Source organism: Gobius niger (genome assembly GCF_951799975.1).
Source record: "Gobius niger genome assembly, chromosome: 5".
In the NCBI taxonomy this organism is placed as follows: Eukaryota; Metazoa; Chordata; class Actinopteri; order Gobiiformes; family Gobiidae; genus Gobius; species Gobius niger.
The window spans coordinates 25713437-25735527 of record NC_136856.1 but is presented as its reverse complement, the minus strand read 5'-3'; the positions used below and the strand labels follow the sequence as shown (position 1 = coordinate 25735527).

General features: G+C 39.9%; 1 protein-coding gene across 1 annotated transcript; it reads right to left on the bottom strand.

Annotated features, from left to right (window-relative positions):
- Positions 1-1872: 1872 nt before the first annotated feature.
- npm1b (nucleophosmin 1b) lies at positions 1873-22091 on the bottom strand. Its single transcript, XM_079557306.1, has 11 exons — positions 22005-22091; positions 21676-21761; positions 21392-21511; positions 21190-21283; positions 20894-20988; positions 20378-20430; positions 20209-20281; positions 11684-11770; positions 5740-5835; positions 5587-5661; positions 1873-2217 (listed from the first exon to the last, which is right to left on the bottom strand). The coding sequence occupies exons 1-11, from the start codon at positions 22051-22053 to the stop codon at positions 2164-2166; spliced, it is 882 nt and encodes a 293-aa protein (XP_079413432.1). The 5' UTR covers positions 22054-22091; the 3' UTR covers positions 1873-2163.

The following is a 22091-nucleotide window of genomic DNA, read 5'->3' as shown; positions in this document are numbered from 1 at the left end:
AAAAATATTTATTTGCAGTTTTGGCTTAAATTGACCACATTTCTTCAAAATGACATGCAGCATGCCCATATTAACTGAGGTTTAGTTGGTATAAAGGTGCTTCCACATCGCACGCTTTTCGGTCGTCAAAAACGCGGCTAAAGCCCGTAGTTGGACGCTTGTGCTTACTGAGACTCAAACGCTTGTCACAAATGTCACCGATATTTAAGCCAATATCCAGCCCACACGATTGAATATGGGACGTATTTTGTGCCGGTAGCAAGTGGCTATAGGCCAGGTTAGGCCCGTTAGCGTTGACGTTATTAGTCCATAATACTTCTTTTCACGGGAGAAAACCAGAGCTCAGCGCGAGTTAACTGAGCTAACAAGCAATGGTTTTCTCCCGGAGCTAATTGTAGATGTGAGCAATGAACTAAAAAAACATCCAGTCAAGCTCAGTGTGTGATCATTGTTAAAAGGTTCTTTATGAAGATGGTGGTTTTATTGACTTTATTCGTGCATTTCTCGTGAGGACCGGAGATTTAGCTTGTAGCATTAGCTTTCACCGGTGGTAATGCTAGACACACATTACCCGAGCAAATTCAGCCACTGAAATAAGTTTTCTTGTCGCCGCTTTTAATCCTAAGTGTTAAGGTAAAACAAATTGAAAATGAACAAAATTGTGGTCACTGTCCCATTACTTATGGAGCTGACTGCATTTTTATTTGGGCTGGTCATGAAGCATCAAAGACCAGCTGAGAACCACCGTTACAGGACACAGACTTCCTTCTAAATTGCGTGAGACCAAAATTAATTGGCGCACTGCAATCGGTAAAGAAAAACATAACAAAATTATGAGTTAACATTTGGCTCATAAAATTCAATATAGGATCATAAAAACGGGACGAGAGCGTGCTAACTGCTAGGAGCCGCTTTATGAAGTGACCTCATCATCAAGACCATATTACAGCTGTTATAATTAACAATGTGTGTAAATAATGTAATAGTAATAGCGTTTAAGCGTTTAATGTGTCATTTGTGTCAAGAGGTTGTTTTATTTGACACAAAGATAATGGTTGTATGATAGAAGGTTGTAAATAGGGTTTTGCAGTAAACACCATTAGGACACTTTTATTAGAGGTGGCCAATAGATTGTGTACAAGATGATATCAAAATTGTTGTTTGGAAGATATGCAAAATGAAGAAAAAATTATGAAAAATATAATGGTTTTCTAATGGTTTGCAAAAATATGATCTTATTTATGGTTATGGTGAAAATCCCGAGAAACATCGCAACATTCATCTTTGTCCATATTAGCCATCCCATAATTCAAAGCAAAAGTTTAAAAAAAATTACAAACACAACTCTAAAAACAATGCAGCTACAGAATACAGATCCATACAATTTATCGGGATATTCCCCCTCGGAAATAACCGTGCTAACACTTACGGGCCGATTGCAACCTTAGACGTAGCTTTGATGCACATTTCATGGGAGCAACGCAAACGGCAATGATTCAAGAAACAAGCTCGATTTTGATTCAATGTAATTTACCGTAAATGGTACTTAAAGGCACAGTCTACAAAGATAAATTGATAAAGACGGTATGGCTGGACTAATCTCACGAGGCCAAAAAGGTGCTGATGTGTCAGTTATGTCTGTTAGATCACAAATAGGGTGGCGCTATGTTTTTACGACATTAATTATATTTTGACCATTTTTATTTATTTATTTTAAGTCTTGTTTAAATTCCTTACGAGGCTTGTTTAAAGAGTGAGTGCTTCTTGTAGGTATCTGATAATTATCTCAAAGACATCACAATCTTACACTTTTGCTGCAAAATTGCCATGAAACACCTGAAACAAAATATCCTTTAGTTTCACTTCCTGATATTCTTGCAATCTTCCCAGTGAATGAATAAATAACATCGCCAAGTTGGTGTAATAAGTAAAATACCATACGCCAACTTGGTTTAAATTCTAGTTAAAAACGGTTTAAGGAAATGGTTTACATCACTCTATTCCTATTTCTTTACAATGTCCTTTGGTGAAGCATCTACTGAATGCTCACAAGAAGCACCATTTCGGAAATAAAAGCATGATAAAATTATCATTTGACTTCGCAGAGTGTGCCTTTAAAACCACTGAAATACAAAAGGTTCGGACTGACTGAATGAACTGTAGTTATTTGCTCGCCGTTCTCAGCTTCTGTACGTGACTCCAGAGCTCCTTGACCACCTGAGGAAGCAAATAACAAAACAACACGAGGTTATCCAGTCATCTCCTTATAGTGCATTACAGACAAGGAGCTTCTCATTTTAAAGCAGAGTTTTGGAAAAGTATAAATTATCCAAAAATAAAAGCTTAAACTATGCAATTCTTTGACAAATAATGAAATAAGATTTCCAGGTCAAATTTTAAAAGTCACAATTCTGTATACGTCAAGGAGCATTAATCAAAGTGTACAAAACATGCATAATTCACTTGTAAACTCCCTTTTTGGCATCTGCACATTGAATATTTTATTTTACATATTAGTACTGGTGATCGTCACAAACTTGTCACAAAAGGTCTAGGTTGGTTTGCGTCTCAAAGTAAGGTGCAAGTGCCCTCCCTCCCTCTCCCGCTGGCAGAATTGACAGCAAACATGTTACAAACAATATACAATCCTTCAATTTTTGCCAACGGCATCCTGACGAATCGAGGAGGCTGTGATAAATGCAGTTTTAGTGCAGAACACCTCAAAACGGGTCCAGTGATGGTTTATTGACTTAAAAATGCAGAGAATAATGTGGGATTCTGTCTATTATGCAAAAATAATCCAGGAAATACAGCAATCACGGTGGAAGAAAAAACAGCATTAAAAAGGATTACTGAAAACTAAGTTAATTATGCAACTGTTCTCTTTCTGGCATATTATATTAAAGCTCATGATAAATAATAGCAGACTTACTTAACACAATATGAATTGTGACAAATAATTTCGTACCTAGACTGACCTTGTTCTTAATCTTAAATCACTGGCATGTATAATTTCCTTCCATGCCAATATTTATACAATTTCAATTTTCAAGCCAAGTTGCCTCCATTTCAAGATTTTTTCCAACCTCCAAAACACAAGCAATGACAGGAATTTCCAGGGCTTTCAAGCACCTGTCTGGTCACTGACAATCCGAGCAGGCAATACTGGGGCTGCTGCCGGTGCGGGGCTGGGTGGTGGGTGGGGGCAGGCAGCGCCACATACCAGAGAATATGACTAGGTGCTCCAGGTCTGACAGATCTCGGCCTTGGCTGACGAAACTAAAGCACTTGCACAGATGTTTTCTACACAGTGGGAACAACGCGCGCTGTGCTGCGCCGCTCCAACCCCACCCCCGCACCACTATCCCGGCGCTTTCATCAGCCCAGCAGTTCACACTTATAGGAGCCGCCGCTGTACGGTCCAGCCGTGCGACCCGGTGCGCTGAGCTGTGCGGCGCAGGTCAGCTCGGAGCAGGGTCTGTTTGCAATGGCAGTCACTGATGGTGAAAGGGTGTGGGCGCGGGGTGTGGACGGAGAGAGGTCGGTGAAGTGTCAAGTACGTACATAATCTCATACCCGAGGATGTATGTCATACCGCCGGTCAATATGGAGCATGTCTGCGTATGTGCAAAAAGCTCGGGAAGATCATGTTTAGAGATTATTGACAAAACAAAGTGGCTACCAAATGAGTGACTACTACAAGCTGCTCTGCTGTGTGGATTAGCTTTTAAACCACAGCACTACAGTAGTAAGGCAGTGTTTCCTGACCACGCTCACTTTGTTCAAATTTTGTCAGGATCCTCGAGTTAGGAGTATACTTGGGGTATAAATTAATACCTCAAGGGGTATGTGGGACAAAAAAGGTTGGGAACCAGTGGAGCAGGTTCTGCCTCAACAGTTGTATAACATGTCGGTCTGCAGTGTTACCCCTTTCTCAGCTCTACAGTGCAGAGAAAGAGTTAAGACCGAATGTTCAAATATGTATTTTCCACCCCCTACATGAGCCAAGACCTATTCACCACAACTGCCGCTAAAAGCCTGCGCTGTCACTCAAAAAGTTGGGGCCGAAATACCAACTATCTCCATCGTTATGCACGAGCTTGATGGCACTTCGGACCCGAAGACAAACTTTTTGAGTGTCAATGCAGGATTTTAGAGGCAGTTGTGGTGGTCTGAGATCATTCTACACATTAGGACATGGCTGGAACATGTAGGGGGAGGAAAATACTTAGTTTTAACATTTTTAAACTCTGTATAGTCCCTTTAACGGTCCCCCAAATTTATTTTTTGTTTTATTACTGTTGCTTAAAAAATGAAAGGCTTGATATTATGCATTATTTGGTCTTTTGAAAATACTTTAGAACAAGGGAGTCCAAACTTTATTCACTGACATTGAAGTCTATTCGGCTTGGAAGTCAACTATCACTGACCAATGCAGTGAACATTAAACAGGGGACATTTAGCTAAGGTTTTAACTGTGCAATGACTCATTTATGTAGGTTTTGGAACCTTAAAGGTGCTTTACGCAACTTTTTTTTTTTGAAAGAAAAACTTTATATTATTGCATATTTTACCATTTTGTGACCCATTGGCTGGACGGTGGCTAGCATGTTGCCTTTGCTTTCTATCACAGTGGCCTCTACAACGCTCCAGGATCAATTGTTATGTAGGTTTTCTGGTAAGAAGGTCCGTCAGCAGTGAAAATGCAAACTCACCAAAAAGCCAGAGAGCAGAACAGACATTGGTCCCCAGGCCGTACTTTGAGCACCCCTACTTTAAGACACCTTAGCCTTGATTACACTTTTGAAAGCTTGAAATCTTATCTCTTTGTATCCCAAACGCCTGGATTAAACATGGGCTTTCACAAGGGGAAACAAAGCAGGTCAAATTAAGCTAGAAACTACAGCTGCTAGCAAGAATTTGCTTTGAGTGAAGGGAATTTGAGTTCTGAAATGATCAGGTGATGCTGTATGAAAAACATGTATGGATGGCAGTGATGTATGAAACAAAGCACCAGAGATTTTCTTTATACTTAGAGTTTTGTCTGATGAGCAATGACCTTTCCAGTACTTGGGTCACTTGAGTGTGGACGTGATATGTGCCAAAGGTGACCAACAAGGTAAATTGTAAGCTGCTGCCCAATGATGGCCTGTGATGCAAAGAATGTACAAAGCGTTGTGTAGAGAATATCATATGACTCACTCAGGAGTTGTTGTTTTTCTCTCCTCCATATGACAAGCCGCATTAGGGAAGATTTAGGTGTTCCATTTAGAAAAAAAAAACACTCTTCGGGTTTGGTGGAAGGCCTTGAATGTGAGCGAGACTGGTACCATCCACATACCACCAGTCCCTTCATTACGGATACAAAAGACACACTGCGCTCTAAATCATGCAGAAAGAGTTCTCCTTGACAGGTCTACTCCCTCTCTCCATCTCCCTACTGACACCGGAGTGGTATAAGTCACAGACAGAGCACATGCCTGAGTGTGGGAAATCCTTACTACTGCTACTGCTATGAGATATTTATAAAACAAAACGCACATATACCCAACCATTAACTTAAAGCATCCAGGAACATGTACTTACGTTTTTATCCGTAACTTTAAAGGCACTCTTGACGTAATTTTCCAGCTTCTGCTCCGTCTTGGGTAAAGGTTTGCCCTGATGGAAGAAACCATTAAATCGGGTTCCACATTCAATTTAAAAACATATGAAATAAAAAGTGGATGATGTAGTTACCTCCTTGACAGTCGCTGACAACTTGCTCTTTATCTCGGCCACAGAGGGAGACTTCGAAGATCCGGCCTGGGCTTTGTCTTTCCCCGGGGCAGGTGCCTGTGAACATTAGGAACACCGACTGACACTTCGAATCAATGAGTGCATAGAAATATATCCTTGTAATTGTTCTGACAGGAGTGGCCATTCTGATTAGCCTCGTGAGTCATGTTTTAAAAATGTTTAAAATCGAGATTCACATTTTCTGAAAATCAAATTTAGATCTGGACGTTTAAAAATCTGTGTTACAAACTGTAAACTGCCTTGTCATTTTTCTTTTTTTTCTTTTTCCAGTGCTTGCCTTTGCTAATTGTGGGTTTGTTGAAGCTTTAAAGGCACATTATGTAACTTCTTATGCAAAAAAAGAGTTGATATTTGTGCGTATTTGACCTTGTAGTGACTCAGCGGCTGTATGAGTGGTCAGTAGGGCTGCAACTAACGATTATTTTGTCATCGATTAATCTATCAACTATTTTTACGATTAATCGATTAGTCGCTTGGCTATGAATGGTGTAGGAAAATTTTATTTTTTCCATTTTTTTATCACATCAAGCTAAAGTGGATCCGCTTGAGGACGTGTTGATGGAGTAAACGTAAAGTAAATGTTTGTTGGAGGCTCTTGGTGCTAATTCTGCTTCTGATTGGATGAGACACAAACAGATATTCATGAAATTTACAATGTACAAAGTGCACTACATACACTTACACTACAAACAAAGTAGGTTTTCATCAATAATACTACATTTTCATGCAATTTTTGCTCTATTTGAGTCTGTGTGAACCAGAAAACAATTAATCGATTACTAAAATAGTTGTCAACTATTTCAATAATCAATTAGTCGTCGATTAATTGATTGAGTTGTTTCAGGCCTAGTGGACAGCATTTACTTTCCATCACAGTGGCCTCTACAACGCTCCAGGATCAATTTTTTGGAAGGTTTTCACTCTCACCAGAAAACCTACAAAACAAGTGATCCTGGAGCGTTGTGGAGGCCACCATGATCGAAAGTAAAGGCACCATGCTGACCACTCATACAAAGCTGGACCTGGTGACCCGGCCAAACAGGACAAAAAGACTTGGAACCAGGCCAACCCTAAAGACCGACAAACTATACCTGATTGAAAGAAATCACGAAAACAGCCGATCCCACCAGCTCGAAATGTGAACAAAAAACAAAATGGGAACCAAAAAGCTAAGCAGGCATGGTGTGGCCTGCATCAGGTGAGCAGGGCAAGGCAGAACAGAATGGTCAATTTCTAGACTCTAAGCAGCCAATCACACAAAAGGCTAATTAAACAAAAAGGAAGAGAAATCTACTCGGTAACAAAAACAAAGGCATACAAAAATGTGCCTCAAAAGGGAAGAAAAATCATTACAAAAAGTGAGAAAAAAAAGGCAAACCAGCACCTAACAATGTATTATCACAATTATTCTGAAAATCACCAAATCCTAACATCACTACCACTGAGACTCACTCGGACCATGGCAATGATTTTCTTTTTGCGTGCAAGCACGTTGATTTCAAACCACCTGATCATTTGTGGACCGAAAGTCCAGCGACCCACTTCAGTTCAGACACGTGTTTGGAACCTGGCACGACCGCGCAGCTGGAGACAGATTAAAGTGTGCGCTAAGACAACAAATTCTGCCTTAATGACTCCATCATTTTACTAATACATCAGGTGCGCGTATGCTTTTATAGTTCTCCAAGTGAGAGAGGGCACGTGCCAATAGCAAATTTTTCGATTAATGACAAGGCAAGGGAGAGGTCAGAGTGCAGTTATATTTGTGAGAAAAGGGCGGCAATGAAAAAGAACAAAGACGAGAAGAGAAGCGTCAAGATTAGTCAGATGAGCTTTCAGACGAGTTCCCGGTAAGAACTGACAAACTTCCTAAAGTTGTGACTGGAGTGTTACACAAGCCACAGAGCCTGTCCCTGCATGTAACGCTAGTGAGGAATCCATCGAAATTGTAGGGTTTCATTGATAGCCGAGGACATAGCAGAAGAAAAGGCAAAACACAAAAACTGGACAGCACAAGAAAGGATTGAGCAATATAAAAATAAGCTTGTCCAATAAGACTAATGTTTTTACAACTAATTTATTAATGCAAATAAAAAGAGAAATCACATTTGATCAAATGCTTAGTCACTGCTGAACATTCAAGGATACTAAAATACATAAATACAACTCTTGATTGTTGAAACAGGATAGTGTATTTAGGAAAATACTGTATATTCACCTCTAGTAGGTATCGTAAGTCACTAAACACAACAAGAAACACATCACTTCACTTCAAAGTGGTAAAAAAAAAAAAAAGGTGGTGCACCTTGTTAGGTTTACAACACCAAAAGAGTTAAACCTGTGGAAGGGCGGGGGTCATTAATGATAAAAAATAATCACTTGTCCCTGTCCCTAAGAACCAAGCACTTTATAGCAAAGATCAAAAGGTATTAAAAACCTGCATAGCTCACTTTAAAAAGGGAACATATGCTGCTGGCTGGCTGCCAGACAAATGCTCTACGTATTTATTATTTACTGGCAGCTCTCGACTTCCAAAGGACAGCTGTGGACTGGAAACAGCTGATAAACACAAAAGAAAGCCAGCTTTTTCATCTGGCCCAGACACTGATTACAGATGCCATGAGACGTGAAACTTAATCACAAGCATGCCATCATCGGATGCAGCCTCTCTCTTCAATCCACGGCAAACACATGTCTGTGACACCTTTTCTCATCGCTCTGTCCAGGGATGGCAAGTGTTATTTAGCTGGAATGAGGGCTTTGAAGGGGGTGAGACAGTTCACTGGGGACATTATTCTAATCCTATAAATCCTCAATGCAATTACAGGGACTTGGCTTTTAGGCATTTGTTTTCCATTTACAACATTTATAGACTTAGTCAGAAGCAAACATCATAAAATCCAAAGGGAAAATAATTATATATGCAAAAGTGGCGCAGATCGTCAGGCACCTGCTTGGACACATGTAAATCAGTCACTAACACAATGACTCACACCCTTTTGTGACAGCCTGAATGGAGTGGTTAACACGTTTACGACTATGACGTGTGCCAGAAGGCATTGACATCTCCACACCACCATCAATCAAGATACACCAGCTGCGGATGAAGCCGAGCGATGGAGTTAGCGGCTTCGCGAGTCGAGCCTGTTATGCAAAAAGGTTCAGTTCCACGCCGGGCTGAGAGAGGTGAGAACAGCGGCGCTGGCAGAACTTCTGACAGCCCGATGTAATGACCAGTCACCTGTGTCAGAGGAACCAAAAAAAAAAGGAAAAAAACAGACATCCACGCCCGCTCTCTGCTCCTCAGGGGCATCTGGAAGCACAAGCTGCACCAGACTTCAAACACAAAGTAATGGGAGCAATTGGGAGAAGGTGTGTCCAGGAAGTGAGGGGTGTGAGGAGGTTGTCAAGAGCGAACAGTTGTTGTGGAGAAGTTGAAGAAATGTAGGAGAGGGGCGGACGAAGTTCCACGGGACAAGGCCACTCTTCAGACATGGAGTGTGACGAAAAACGCTCACACTACATGAACGCATTAGTAAAGGGCAGATGCCTGAAAAAGAGCCAGTGACTGTCTGTCGAGAGTTATTTTAGTCAGCCGAAGTGTCGTTGTCATAGCATTTCTGACAACTTTATAACTTCACCTTATTTATCCAGGAAAGTCCCACTGACATTCAGAATCTCTTTTTCAGGTTAGTACTTTTCCCAGAGCAAACCCTATTGTACATATTTTAGCAATAGGGGAAACTGGGGCACATGAAGAATACCTACGCAGGCATGTGGAGTTAATGTAATGTTAATGTGAATGTAAACACTGTGAGTCAAAAGAGATAACAAGTGGAAATGATGAAATGATATTGTACTCAATTAACACTTAAGATGTTCCAAAATATAACTTTGCGAGTATATAAACAGAACTTCCACCAACTCGCACCTTGCTGATAGCTACAGTAGTGAAACAGAGTAGAAGTATGGCGACTTGGAGGCCAGCAGAGAGTAGAGACTAGTGATATGTTTAGTAGTTTGGTTGCCACTGGGCTAATCCCCAGTGCTTTTGGAGAGCCACTGTGTTATGTCTGGACAACAGCCACACACATCTCCCACACAAGAGGAGCTCTGGCCCAAAGGGATTCAATTTCTCCCTTCAGGAAAAAACGCAATCCAGCGGCTTAGTGTTCGACATGACAAAGAATCACACAGCTTTCCATCAACGTGTCAGCACTGACGTCTATTTATTCTGCGCGCATGAACTTATCTAAACTGACATTTTATTTTATCAAGGTATGGCACGTTGTGAAATAGCATCAGGCACAAGGATAATCTCGCGGAATTGTGCCAAAAAGGTGTGAGAAAGTGTCATGGAAGACGGCGGATTAAGAAAGTGGGATTAGGCCACAGGTCAGGGGTTTGAACCTTGCCCCTGGGACACTGTCGAGAGGTCAGGTGTGTTTGCTTAACCACATCAGCCGTTCACACTTAGGCTCGGGGAGGTGGTAGTTAAAGACATTCCATTAGGCCACTTAGTTCGAAGGCTGTGATCATTTAAAATTGTGTAAACTAGTGATTAAAATCTGCTTTAAGTGCAAAGAAGATGTTTTCTATGACTGGCTTTTGTTTACTTCAAACGTACTAATTATCCAAGCTAGTGGAATTATTTTTAGAGCTCAATGAGCCAATAATATAACGTTTTTGAGGATCTTTAAACTTAATGTTGTGCAACATGGAAGGAATGAAGACTCAGTGCATTATGTTTGAATCAACCAAGCGCCTTAAAGACGTTTTCACAAAAAAGTTGAGCATTTTGTTGAGTGAGAGGTGCCTTGTGTTTACTTTCTTTTCTTTCATAAATTGCTGTTGTGCACATACCAAAGAGCTCCTTCACCATTTAAGAATTATCCAATACAGTACAGCACTTTGTTGTAGAATCCAGACAATTGACCTTTCGCAAAAGCCCAACTTGACTCTTTCTGGTGCAATAACTGTGCGATATCCTCCAAATAGATGCAAAATGGGTTGCAATATGCATTTGAGTAGTATAATATGCAAGAGGAGACTACAACTAATGAGGCTCCAGGTCTCATGCTAAATCTGAGAAACACAATCCAGCTACATCAAATGCAACTAGCAGTCTTGTGGACTATGCTCATGCCGGATAAGTTCTCTTATGTCAAGTATTGTTATAATATGAGCAAAACCGTTAAGTTAGCAAGCAAGTTTAACCTACAGGGGCCGAGTACTTACACCTATTATCTGTACATCTTAAATCTCAATCTTGATATACATAATTCTAACAGTTCCCCGTTCTAAGCAAAAATAAAAATAAAAATAAAAATAAAAATAAAAATAAAAATAAAAATAAAAATAAAAATAAAAATAAAAATAAAAATAAAAATAAAAATAAAAATAAAAATAAAAATAAAAATAAAAAAAATAAAAAATAAATAAAAAATAAATAAAAAATAAAAACAAAAACAATAATGCATGGGTTTCTTTTTCTGGAAACTCGAAAAAGCTTTAGATTGCATTATACATTCACTCCATACTTGGTGGTAAGCTGTTATCGTAGTCACAGTTGCCCTGGGGTAGACAGAAGTGAGGCTTTCGGTCTGTGGTCGGCCCCACCAACCATTCACTCACACACTACATTCATCCTGGCTTCCTGGTGTCTCCAAACGGTCTCCTATCCAAGTACCAAACAGGCCCTTCCCTACTTTGCTTCCGAGATCTGACGGGATCGGGCAGAGCAAAGGCGGTATGGCGGTAAGTGTGTTGTAAGCACTTATGATAATCATGGTCTTAAGCCTTAAATAAAATATCTTCATCGTGGAAGCTCACGCCGAACAAACAAACTATTAATAAAAAGCTCAGGGCTGAATCTTCTGCCTACCTTAGAGTGTGGTTTCGCTGCTGATCCTAATTTCCCTGCAAACTCCTTTGATTTCTCTGGACTCTTGTTTGGCTTCTTACCCGAGATCTGCGTGAAAGGAAAGAAAATTAAATAAATACATCAAAGAAAAGCTTTATGAAGCTACCTTTTAGCCTAATATATTTTACATGGATATTGTTGGGTTAAATAAGTATTTCCTGGCAGGTAGGATGTTTTTTTCTGTACACGTAAGATACTACATTTATTCAAAATGTATGTTATGGTCCAAACAAAGAAAGGACATTAGATTACATTCACAATGTTCCTGGGAATTTATGTGATACTTTCAGCTGGAAGATTGATGCCCATGTAATTACAGTGGCATGCATAAGTAATGGGCCCCACTAAATGACACACAATCATGAAGTGAAATGAAATGTATACATGATTTACATTTTTTTTTAATAAATAAAAAACTGAAAGGTTTAGTGCAAACAATTGCCTTGAGAAGTTGCCTGATGATTTCTGAATGATCACATATTTACCCAATATCTAAATAGAGTCTAGCTGTGTGTAATCTAATTTTAGTTCAAATACAGCTCCTCTGTGATGGTCTCAGAGGTCTGTTAAGAGACTATTGAGGAGCAGACAGCATCATGAAGTCCAAGAACACAACAGACAGGTCCGGGATGAAGTTATTAAGAAGTATAAAGCTGGGTTAGGTGATAAAAACATTTCCAAAGCTTTGAACGTCTCTCAAAGTACAGTTAAATACACCATCCAGAAATGGAAATCATCACTGCAAACCTACCAAGACCCGGCCGTCCTCCTAAACTTACTGATCGAAAAAGGACAGCACTGACCAGAGCTGTTACCAAGAAGCCTATGATGACCCTGGATGAACTGCAGATAGCTACAGCTCAGGTGGGGGAAACTGTACACAGAACAACTATTAGTCTTACACTGCACAAATCTGGCCTTTATGACAGAGTGGCCTTTTTAAAAGAAAACCATAAGAAGTCCTGTTTGCCTGAAGCCACATGGAGGCTTCTGGCAAACAGCAAATGGGACCTCTAAAAAAAATGGCTTGTTCTAGCCACTCTGCCACAAGGGATAACGGTACTCACTATTTTGGGGTCACAAACTAAAAGGTTTGGGAACCACTGTCTTGACGTGAATTTTTAGTGCTGGCAGAGAAGATATTGAACTTTGTACCAGTTTTATTTATATGTAAAAGCTAATCTAATTCTACCAGTTAGAATTTGACTACCCTAACTGGTAGTCAAATTCTACCATAGAAATCGGACTTCTCCTGCTCATCTATTTTAAACTATAGGCTTTAGAGTGCAAAGTCTTAACGTGAATTTAACATACTGAACGTTCCTGACCAAATCCACCGTGCTTGTTCATTAGCTGCTGGGTTAGAGTGGGCAAACTTGTGTATTTAAAATGTTGAAATGACCATCTCTTCCTTGTAGAGTGCGGGCCTTCCCATGGCGTTTCCTCAGCGCTCCCTCACCTGTGTAATTAGCCTGTAATAGCAGAGGCAAGTACCTGCATTTCCTGGCCTCACAATCACTACTGTTCACCCTGCTACGGCACGCTGTGTAATTGCCCGTGCTGACATAACCGCTACAAGGCAATTACACATACAATTTCCTCCAGCAGTAGCTGTAATGGAGGATGATGGAGGGTTGTTTCGGAGAGGTGACAAAGCATTTGTGCTAATTATAACATCAGGGAACTGATACTGAACAGGTCGAGCCCAAATGCAAGCCATGTATTAATGCATGAGCAATGTATAAATGATGGTTGTTGGTAGGGCTGCAACCATTCTGCTGAATAATTGTAGTGCTTACTTTGTGCTGCTTTGTGAATCAAAATACTAATTTAGAAGTAGGTCAGAAGGTCAACAGCGGTGGCAAAGCGACTGTTGTTTCTTCTACAGAGATTGTGTCCTTGGGCAAGACACCCACCTTGCATGACTGGGCAGGGCATAGTACAATTGTGACTGATGACAGTTTTAAAGAGAGGCTTTGTACACTGCGTCCACAGTTATTATGCAAATTACATTTCAGTATCAAGAAAGGTTAAATCAAAAAAATGTTTTTCAAAGAAACTCATGGATGGTATTGTGTCTCAGGGCTCATTATTAAGCCACATTATTGAGCAGAACACCATTTTCAGCGTGAAATAGCTGAATGCCTTGGACTAGGTATGAAAACCTATTTCATGAAAGATTAAGCCTAATCATCGTACTGTTAAGAGATTTGTGTGATTCAAAGCACACATGGGTTTGTGCCGATAAAGACACAATGAGGACGGTTTCTGCCAGACAAATACATCAGATAAATAGAACAGCTGCTACAAAGCAGCAAACAGGTATTTGAAGCTGCTGGTGCCTCTGAAGTCTCCCGAACATCAAGGTGTAGGACCCTCCAGAGACTGCAGTTGTGCATAAACCGTCTATCCAGCCTCCCCTAAACGGTTAAAAGGAATAGGCCACGTGAAGTGTTACACGATCCAAGTATAGTTACACAAAATTAAACAATGTGGATTTTCTAAGCGGATAAAAAGGAACTATATTGTAAGGCATAATAATACCAGGAGTACTTCGCGTACGCAAAGTAAAGTGAAGATATTACTGTGCGGATGTCTTCACATAACCATATTTAAATAGGGAAAATGTGGAAGAGCTTGGTAGCTTCTATCTTCACCTCGTTTGGAGCTATAGTGGAGAGGAGGAGAGGCTAAATGCTAACGCCGTCTGTGCTGTGTTTACGTGACTGAAGGCACGCGTGAAGACCAGACAGGTACAAATTAATTTGTCTAAGCTAAGGTAAAAACATATCTCAGTATGTAGAAACAGTGGCCTATTCCTTTAATTGACTGCTCACGAGCAGAAACGGCTGCAGTGTGCCCAGAAATACATGAAGACTATTTTTCAAACAGTCTTGTTCACTGACGAGTGCCGTATAACCCTGGATGGTCAGATGGATGGAGTAGTGGATGGTTGGTGAATGGCCACCATCTCCCAACAAGGCTGTGACGTCAGTAAGGAGGGGGCTCCCTGAACGTGTGAAAATGACCTCTGAAAAATATGTGGAGTTTCTGACTGACCACTTTCTTCCATGGCACCATGTCATGCTGTAAAGAAGCATGCATCCTCTGCATCACTGGCTGCTATGGGCATAGGAGGAGAAAAAACTCATGATGTGGCCAACATCCTACCCTGACCTCAACCCTGTAGAACCTTTGGAGCCTGAAGCAAAACATCTATGAGGGTGGGAGGCAGTTCACATCCAAACAGCAGCTTTGGGAGGCTAATCTGACATCCTGCAAAGAAATCCAAGCAGAAACTCTCAAAAAACTCACAAGTTTCATGGATGCAAGAATTTTGAAGCTGCTATCAAAGAAGGACCCAATGTAAAAATATAACTTGCCCTGTTAAGATGTTTTTGATTGAAAGATATTTTGATTCCAGTAAATATAACCTAATGCTACAAATTCAACAAATGACCATTTTCAGTTCTTTACAACCTATGAAATGTATTGAAACGTTTTGAAAACGTCCGAAGTGAAACACACCTGGGCGATAGGTCACATGACTTCACAACATTCTAGAGAGCTTTCATTGATTAAAATTGAGGCAGTGTATATTTTATTATTTAGCTTTTGTCAAATAATTACTGGGAGAACCTACATAAAAAAATGAAAAAAAGCTCAATGTCTCATCTATCAGCACTGATTAACTAAGTTCCAATTATATTCTCTGAAAGGCCTCCAAAAGCGGAAACAATATTCAAAAGCATGAGCGTGATGTTGACCAGTAGAAAGGCCTTTCTGCATGCCTGATATTATGGCAAGGCAACACAACCTATAGAGGGATTACAGACAAAAAAGCTTATTTGTAGCAACATCACAATACTTGTATATGGAAATTTGAAATAAAAATGGATAAATGAAATTCTGAGCATTCATCTGAAGTAGATCCTGCAAGTATTTTGATTTAAAACAACTACTTCAATATAAACACCATTACTCATAGTCAGTGCAGCGCTCTCATACGAGTTTGTTTGGATGTGAGAAATACTGTTCCCAACACTTGCCAATGATTTAAATCATAATTTAGGAATGTGCCGTCATGCCACATCTGTGAGCTTGTATGATAACAAGTGTTTACACTACTGAGAGAAGGGCTAATCGATCCCAGCTTTGTTACAATAAAATGACACAGAGTAATTAGAGCGAGCAGAACAAGTGCAGCAGAGAAAGCTTTGGACTAATGGAGCGCGAGGAGAAGGCAACAGAATAAATCAACAGGTGACACTGGGCCCAAGCTCTTAGCCCGCGGCTCCTCTCCGCGTTCATGTCGCAGGTATGCGCATCTGTCCTGCTTTGATCTCTCGCTGGCACAGTCTGCACTTGGACGGCTCGCTTCAGAAAGGAGAAGGCAATCGCAGACGCACCCACGTAAAAATGCAGCAGATACACACTCTCTCTCACACACACACACAGACATCTAAGTAAGTTATTGTGCTAACACGCAAACGCCAGTGTTCAAAGGCAGCGGCCAGGTGCACAGCTGAACCGGCACGAGAGACAATAAAAAGGAGCAATCGCATTAGCAGAGGGATGACAGAGGGACACAGATATGCAGAAAAATGAGAGATGCTTCCCGTAAGTGTGTTGGTGTACGTTTGGTCGTCTGCCCTTAAAATATAATCACAAAAATCACCAAATGTCCTTCCAACATGCTGGATGCCCTTCCAGGATAAGAACCCATGGGTTCTCAGAGGCATAGTCAAACCAGTGGGGATGGGACGGGTGGATCGATACCAAATGGCTACTTTTTTTTTTCTTTTGAGCAGCAATACCCAGTAAAAAGTATCTGTACTAACTAGTATATGTTAAATAGAAGGCATGGCAGCACTAATAGGCACAAAAGGAAGGAAGACTTATTTCATTGTTCTGTGCCAAACCAATTGGACTGACCCATCCAAATCATGTGACAGGAGCTGCAAATATATGTTGTTTGCCATGAACGTATTCATCTTTGTCCACATAATTAATTTCAAATGTTTAAATAACCAGTTAAAAAAATAGTCTGGGTTCACTATATCATAGTCATGTCAGCGATATAGTGTAATCAGGGTCTTTACAGGAGGCTGCAAATAAAAGGTAATGTATTAATGCCATTTTTAATGCCTAAATCCTATATTTTTAATGCCTAAATGCAAACAATCTTGGCATATTTCTCTTTGTATGACTTGAAACATTCAATCAAACAAGGCAATGAGGGGAAATGTTGATATTCCAAACAAAATTGGACAAAACAGACAACTTTAGAGCAAAGGTTTGTGTAAAATTTCAGTCACGACTGCTGCAAAATTTGTTTTAGATCAGTTTTTGTATTTTTGACAAATGAATGCAATAAAAATTGTTCAATGAACAATGTTCAGCAATGTCATTGAGGGGGTTCTGACCCAAAGGAAACTTATATTTCAAAGAAATTTAATGCCAGTTTGAATAGCTGAATGTTTTACGGCCTTAATTTTGTTATAATTGATTGTATGACTTCATGCTTTTTTAACGCCCTTTTTAAAACCCTGTGCGAAGAACTTCCTGACAATACATTGATATTGTCAGGAAGTATCTAAGTAGCCTCATCATGTAGTATCTAAGTAGCCTAATCTAGTAGCCTAATCATGCGGATAAAACCGAGATGTAAAAAGTCATTGAAGAAAAATATATAAACATTTAGTGCTTGCCGGGCCTTTGTTAAAAAGGTTTCACTTCACACATGTTATGCCTCGACTCTGAAACGAGTTCAACCGCAGAACTGCCCACTCCCCATAAATAATCATAATTATTAAGTTTGTCAGGTTGGCATTTCTAATGCAGTACAAAGCATCGCTTTTTGTAAGACATCCGACGAGAGCCAAGAGCTATAGCTATTGATCCACAGTGTGAAACAAAGAATGCTGTATCGCTTCGAGGGCAGTTTCCGATGAGCTAATCTACTGATGGCACTGCACAATCAGCTGAGTGTGTGCTCCTTTCCGAGACAGAATGTAATGAGCTTATTGCAGCATCAGTGGTGAAGGCATTACGTAATACAAGCACAATAAAAGTAAGTGGGACCAGCGTAGAATCAGCTGCGTTGGGCATTTGAGTTGAGTCTTGCATTTTTATTAATGAGTTAAAATTATAAATACTACAGTAGGAGTGTAGCGATTGTGCCGGCTCACGATTTGGTTTGCCGACACAAAAGGCGGAAAAATTACATTCATACTCGGGCAAGGTAAACTGTAGCTGAATAAACAATGTGATTTTAATGCTCGCCGTCTGATAATGTAACATGCTCTACAAACATGCCGACCAAGGTACAGCTGTGCCCATTTCCCATTGGGATGTTTGTGCGTAAAAGCCTGTGTTTGTGGAAGTGTGTGACACAGCGCGGTGATGCTAGTGGGACGGTGAAAATTGAAGCAGATTACAGAGGAGAAATCCGATCATTACACCGGTCCCAGCCTGTGTTTTACTCTGGGAAAACAGGTGGGAGCATGAGCAAACAGCATTAACCGCTGATGTGTTTTGTCTCGCACGGTCATAGGGTGCATGTATGGGAACTAAGCCTGAATACATCACAACATATATCACACAATTATAGTTACAATATCAGCAATAATCATGTTAGAAGAGACTAAAGGGCTTTTTATATTTTATACATATACAGAATAGCAGACATTTATGCTTTGTTTCAGAAAAAAACAACGGTATCAAATATTTATGTCTAACTTGTGTCATGATCATCAGGTGAAACACTACATGTGATTGGGGGAAAAAAATATTTGGTGATATCATTTTGAAACTTTTGATGTACATTACTGATGTAAACATTGCAAAATAATATACTGCGAGTCTTCTGTCTATATTTTCAGCAAATAAATCTAAATAATGGATTGAGCCAGGTTTAAATGTATGGTTTTGTTTTGTTGATATTTTAAAGGCGCATTATGCAACTTTAATGCGCAGCTGTACGAGTGGTCAGCATTGGCACCTTCACTTTGGATCACAGTGGTCTCTAGGACGCTCAATTGTTTGGAAGGTTTTCACTGCTGATGAACCCTCTCACCAGAAAACCTACAAAACAATTGATCCTGGAGAGTCCTAGAGACCACTGTGATCCAAAGTAAAGGCATCATGCTAACACTCATTCAGCTGCTGCGTCATTACAAGGTCAAAATCGCACAAATACACTTTTTTTTTTTAACATAAAAAGTTGCATAAAGCACCTTTAATTAAATGATTTTTTCAAAGGGGATTTTGAATGAGAGATTTATATGTGAAAAAAGCTGTCAAACTCTAATTTTGCCTTGTTTCTCAGCGGTTCAAAGCTTAATAAATCAGGCTAAGAATTAGATTAAAAAAAAGAAAAACTTTAAAAGTATTGTTAAGTGCAAGACTGGACAGTTTGGAGTCTGTAGGAGCTACTTAGATATTGTTGTAGGGCTGGGCAATTAATCGAAATTTAATCGAAATCGCAATCTCTACTACTGGTCAATCCCAACAATCGTCATGGGACTTTACACTCAACAGGTTTACAGCCATTTCTTTGCCACAAACTGTACCTAGTTTGGGAGTTTGGACAAGATAATGGAAGACATTTATGTGTTAAATGAAACTGGAGGAAAGCATATGTTTTTGTTTGAGCTGAGGTTTGAATAAAAGATGCAGCTAATTTTATGAATCAGCAAGATGTATTTTATTTATTATGCAAAAACAAAATTGAATCGAAAATCGAGATCGTTCAAATATGCTTGAATAAGGGGGGGAAGGCTAGCGTCCGCCGTGCTGCCCTGGGATAGACTGACCGAAGCAATTTTTGCCATCGGCCCCTCCAACCACCAACACTCATTAACTCAAACAAGGTACAGTGTCTTACCCAAGGACATGGGAATCAGGATTCGACCCGCCAAGGAGTATGTTAAGCCTTGTGTTGATATTTTTTAGAGGCAGTGTGACTTGTTAAATGTATTTCAACTCATTTAAACAGGGGCAGATCACAACATGCATTGACTATCAGGTGATTAATTCTGCCTGCATTCTCAAAGCATGCAGATTTTATTTTAATTCCTTCCTAAATGCTGTTAACCTCTTAACCCCCGGCTTAACCAAGCACATTTTCTCCAGTTCAGTTCTGTTTTTTCATCATTTTTTGTCTTATTTTTATCGCTTTTCCTTTTTGAAGAAGCTTTTCGATTTGGGTAATGTCAAACTAGAGGAAATGCTTTTAGGTGGAGGTTAAAAAATACTGTAAGGGTGATAAAAACAGTGAACTTCTTTGCAGACAGACTGCTATAAACAACCAATGCCTTATGGAGTAAAATATTCACAGAAAAAATGTCACTTTTTTTTTGTCTTTCCTGACATCTGGTGGATGGAGGATGCTTCTGTTTTTGAACGGCCGTGTGTCTATTTTAGTTTGAGAGGCAAGAAATATGGGAAAGTAGTAATGAAAGCAGTAGTAATGACAGATTTACCTTTTTAAAGTCAGATTTGGAGGGCTTCTGTAACTTCACATCATTTTCATCACTGTCGTCATCATCTTCATCTCTTCGAAGGGAGTAATTAAGATACATATTAGACATTAGTATCTGGGCAAACAATGTAGAAAGAAACGGTTTGAACATTAAATCATCAAAAACATACTCGTCATCATCGTCATCACTGTCATCCTCGTCTGACTCCATTTTGAGCTTTTTCTAGAAGAGGAAAGTGATGTATTAATGTTACCAAAATAGAAAACACTAAGCATAATTCAGTCATATAGACCCTTTCGCTGCTAACATCATCAGTGACATCAGCCGGATGCAGGAAATGATCAAGAGAAATAAGATTAAGCTAAAACTAGCGATTATAAGTGTAAAACTACACTAAATAATGTGGTCCCTGTTGTGGCTTAAGGTACAAGAACAAGAGGAATGACATTTGAGACGATAAAATAAGGTTTATCTGATATTTCCAACAACAGTTAGACATTAGTTCATCGTTACTATGACGACAGCTACAATGGAAATTGATAGGAATCTAGCTTCGGGATTAGCAAGTCCCAACAACCTCATTAGCAAACTTTGTGTAATAACCTTTGAAAGACTATGTTTATAGAGGGCCAGTTCAAAATTCAATGATGAAAAAAAAAAAAAACAGATAATCAGCAATAGTTACCAATGGAGGCCTCTTCCCAGAGAGAGCAGCCGGTCGTTTTACTGGTGATGTGTTGTTCTCCTCCTCATCTTCATCCTCTTCAGACTCCTTCACACCTGCATTAAAAAAAAGGAAAGGCACATCTCATCACATTTTGACAAAGATCACAAATTAAAAATGTCTGAAAACGTTTCCAATTTCCATTAACCAATCGAGCCATTTCTTTTAATATCACATTGTGTCAAAACAAGACAAGGAGGACCAAATGCTGTGATACCGCTGCAATGTTTTTTTGTTGTTTTATTTTAAATACTTACTAACAAAATGCTGCCCGCTGATGTAAACAGGGCCCGATCCAGATTGAAGCCGGAAGGTAACCGGAGGAGTGATCTCAAACCCACCAAGAGTCACCTGACGCAAAACAAAAAAAACAAAAAACATAGAAATATTTAGGTTCAAGACATACTGCCACAAAATGAAAAGGGATGACTTCTTCTTTTTCTTTTTTTTTTTACATACCGAGGGTAAAACAGATGGTTTCAGAGCTGCCAGTGGGACAGTGGTTGTTTTTCCATCAAATGTGAGTCCTTCAACTTCGACCATGTGGAACTTATCCTCAGCATCAGCTCCCAAACACACCTGCACAGAGCATCCGAGCAATGAGATTCAGGCGTCAGGTAATAATGAATCATGCGTTTTATTCATAACGCAGCTTGCAGTTGGACACAAATCGTAAAAGGTCTACATTTAAAATAAGAAACTGTACAAACATCTATAGATCTTTAGACGTATGAAGCACTTACAGCTTTGAGGGACAGCTGCTGCTCCGTCTCATCGTCATCGTCGTTTTCGACTTTGTGCTCTCGCTTGGCCGATGTTAAGGTGCAGCCTGATGATGGAAACACACACACATGTGCAACAATGCTTTAGAAATCTAAGACAAGGACACTGGCTAAACGGTTCCAGTCAGCTAAGGCTAACAATGGAGTTGGCGCGAGAACCGCAGAAGTTACTCTAATTATTCTTTTTCATCGTCTGAATGCAAAAAGTGACTAATTGTGCATGATAACACTTGGGCAAGTCAGGTTGTGCAATAAACAAATGTAAGATTAGTAGTTAATTTGGAGCTCACCAAATAAAAACATTTGGGGTTTACTCGTATCTACCATGTCGTCCTCCATCTTTGAAAGGGGCAGCGGAACTTCCGTCAACCCGCTTG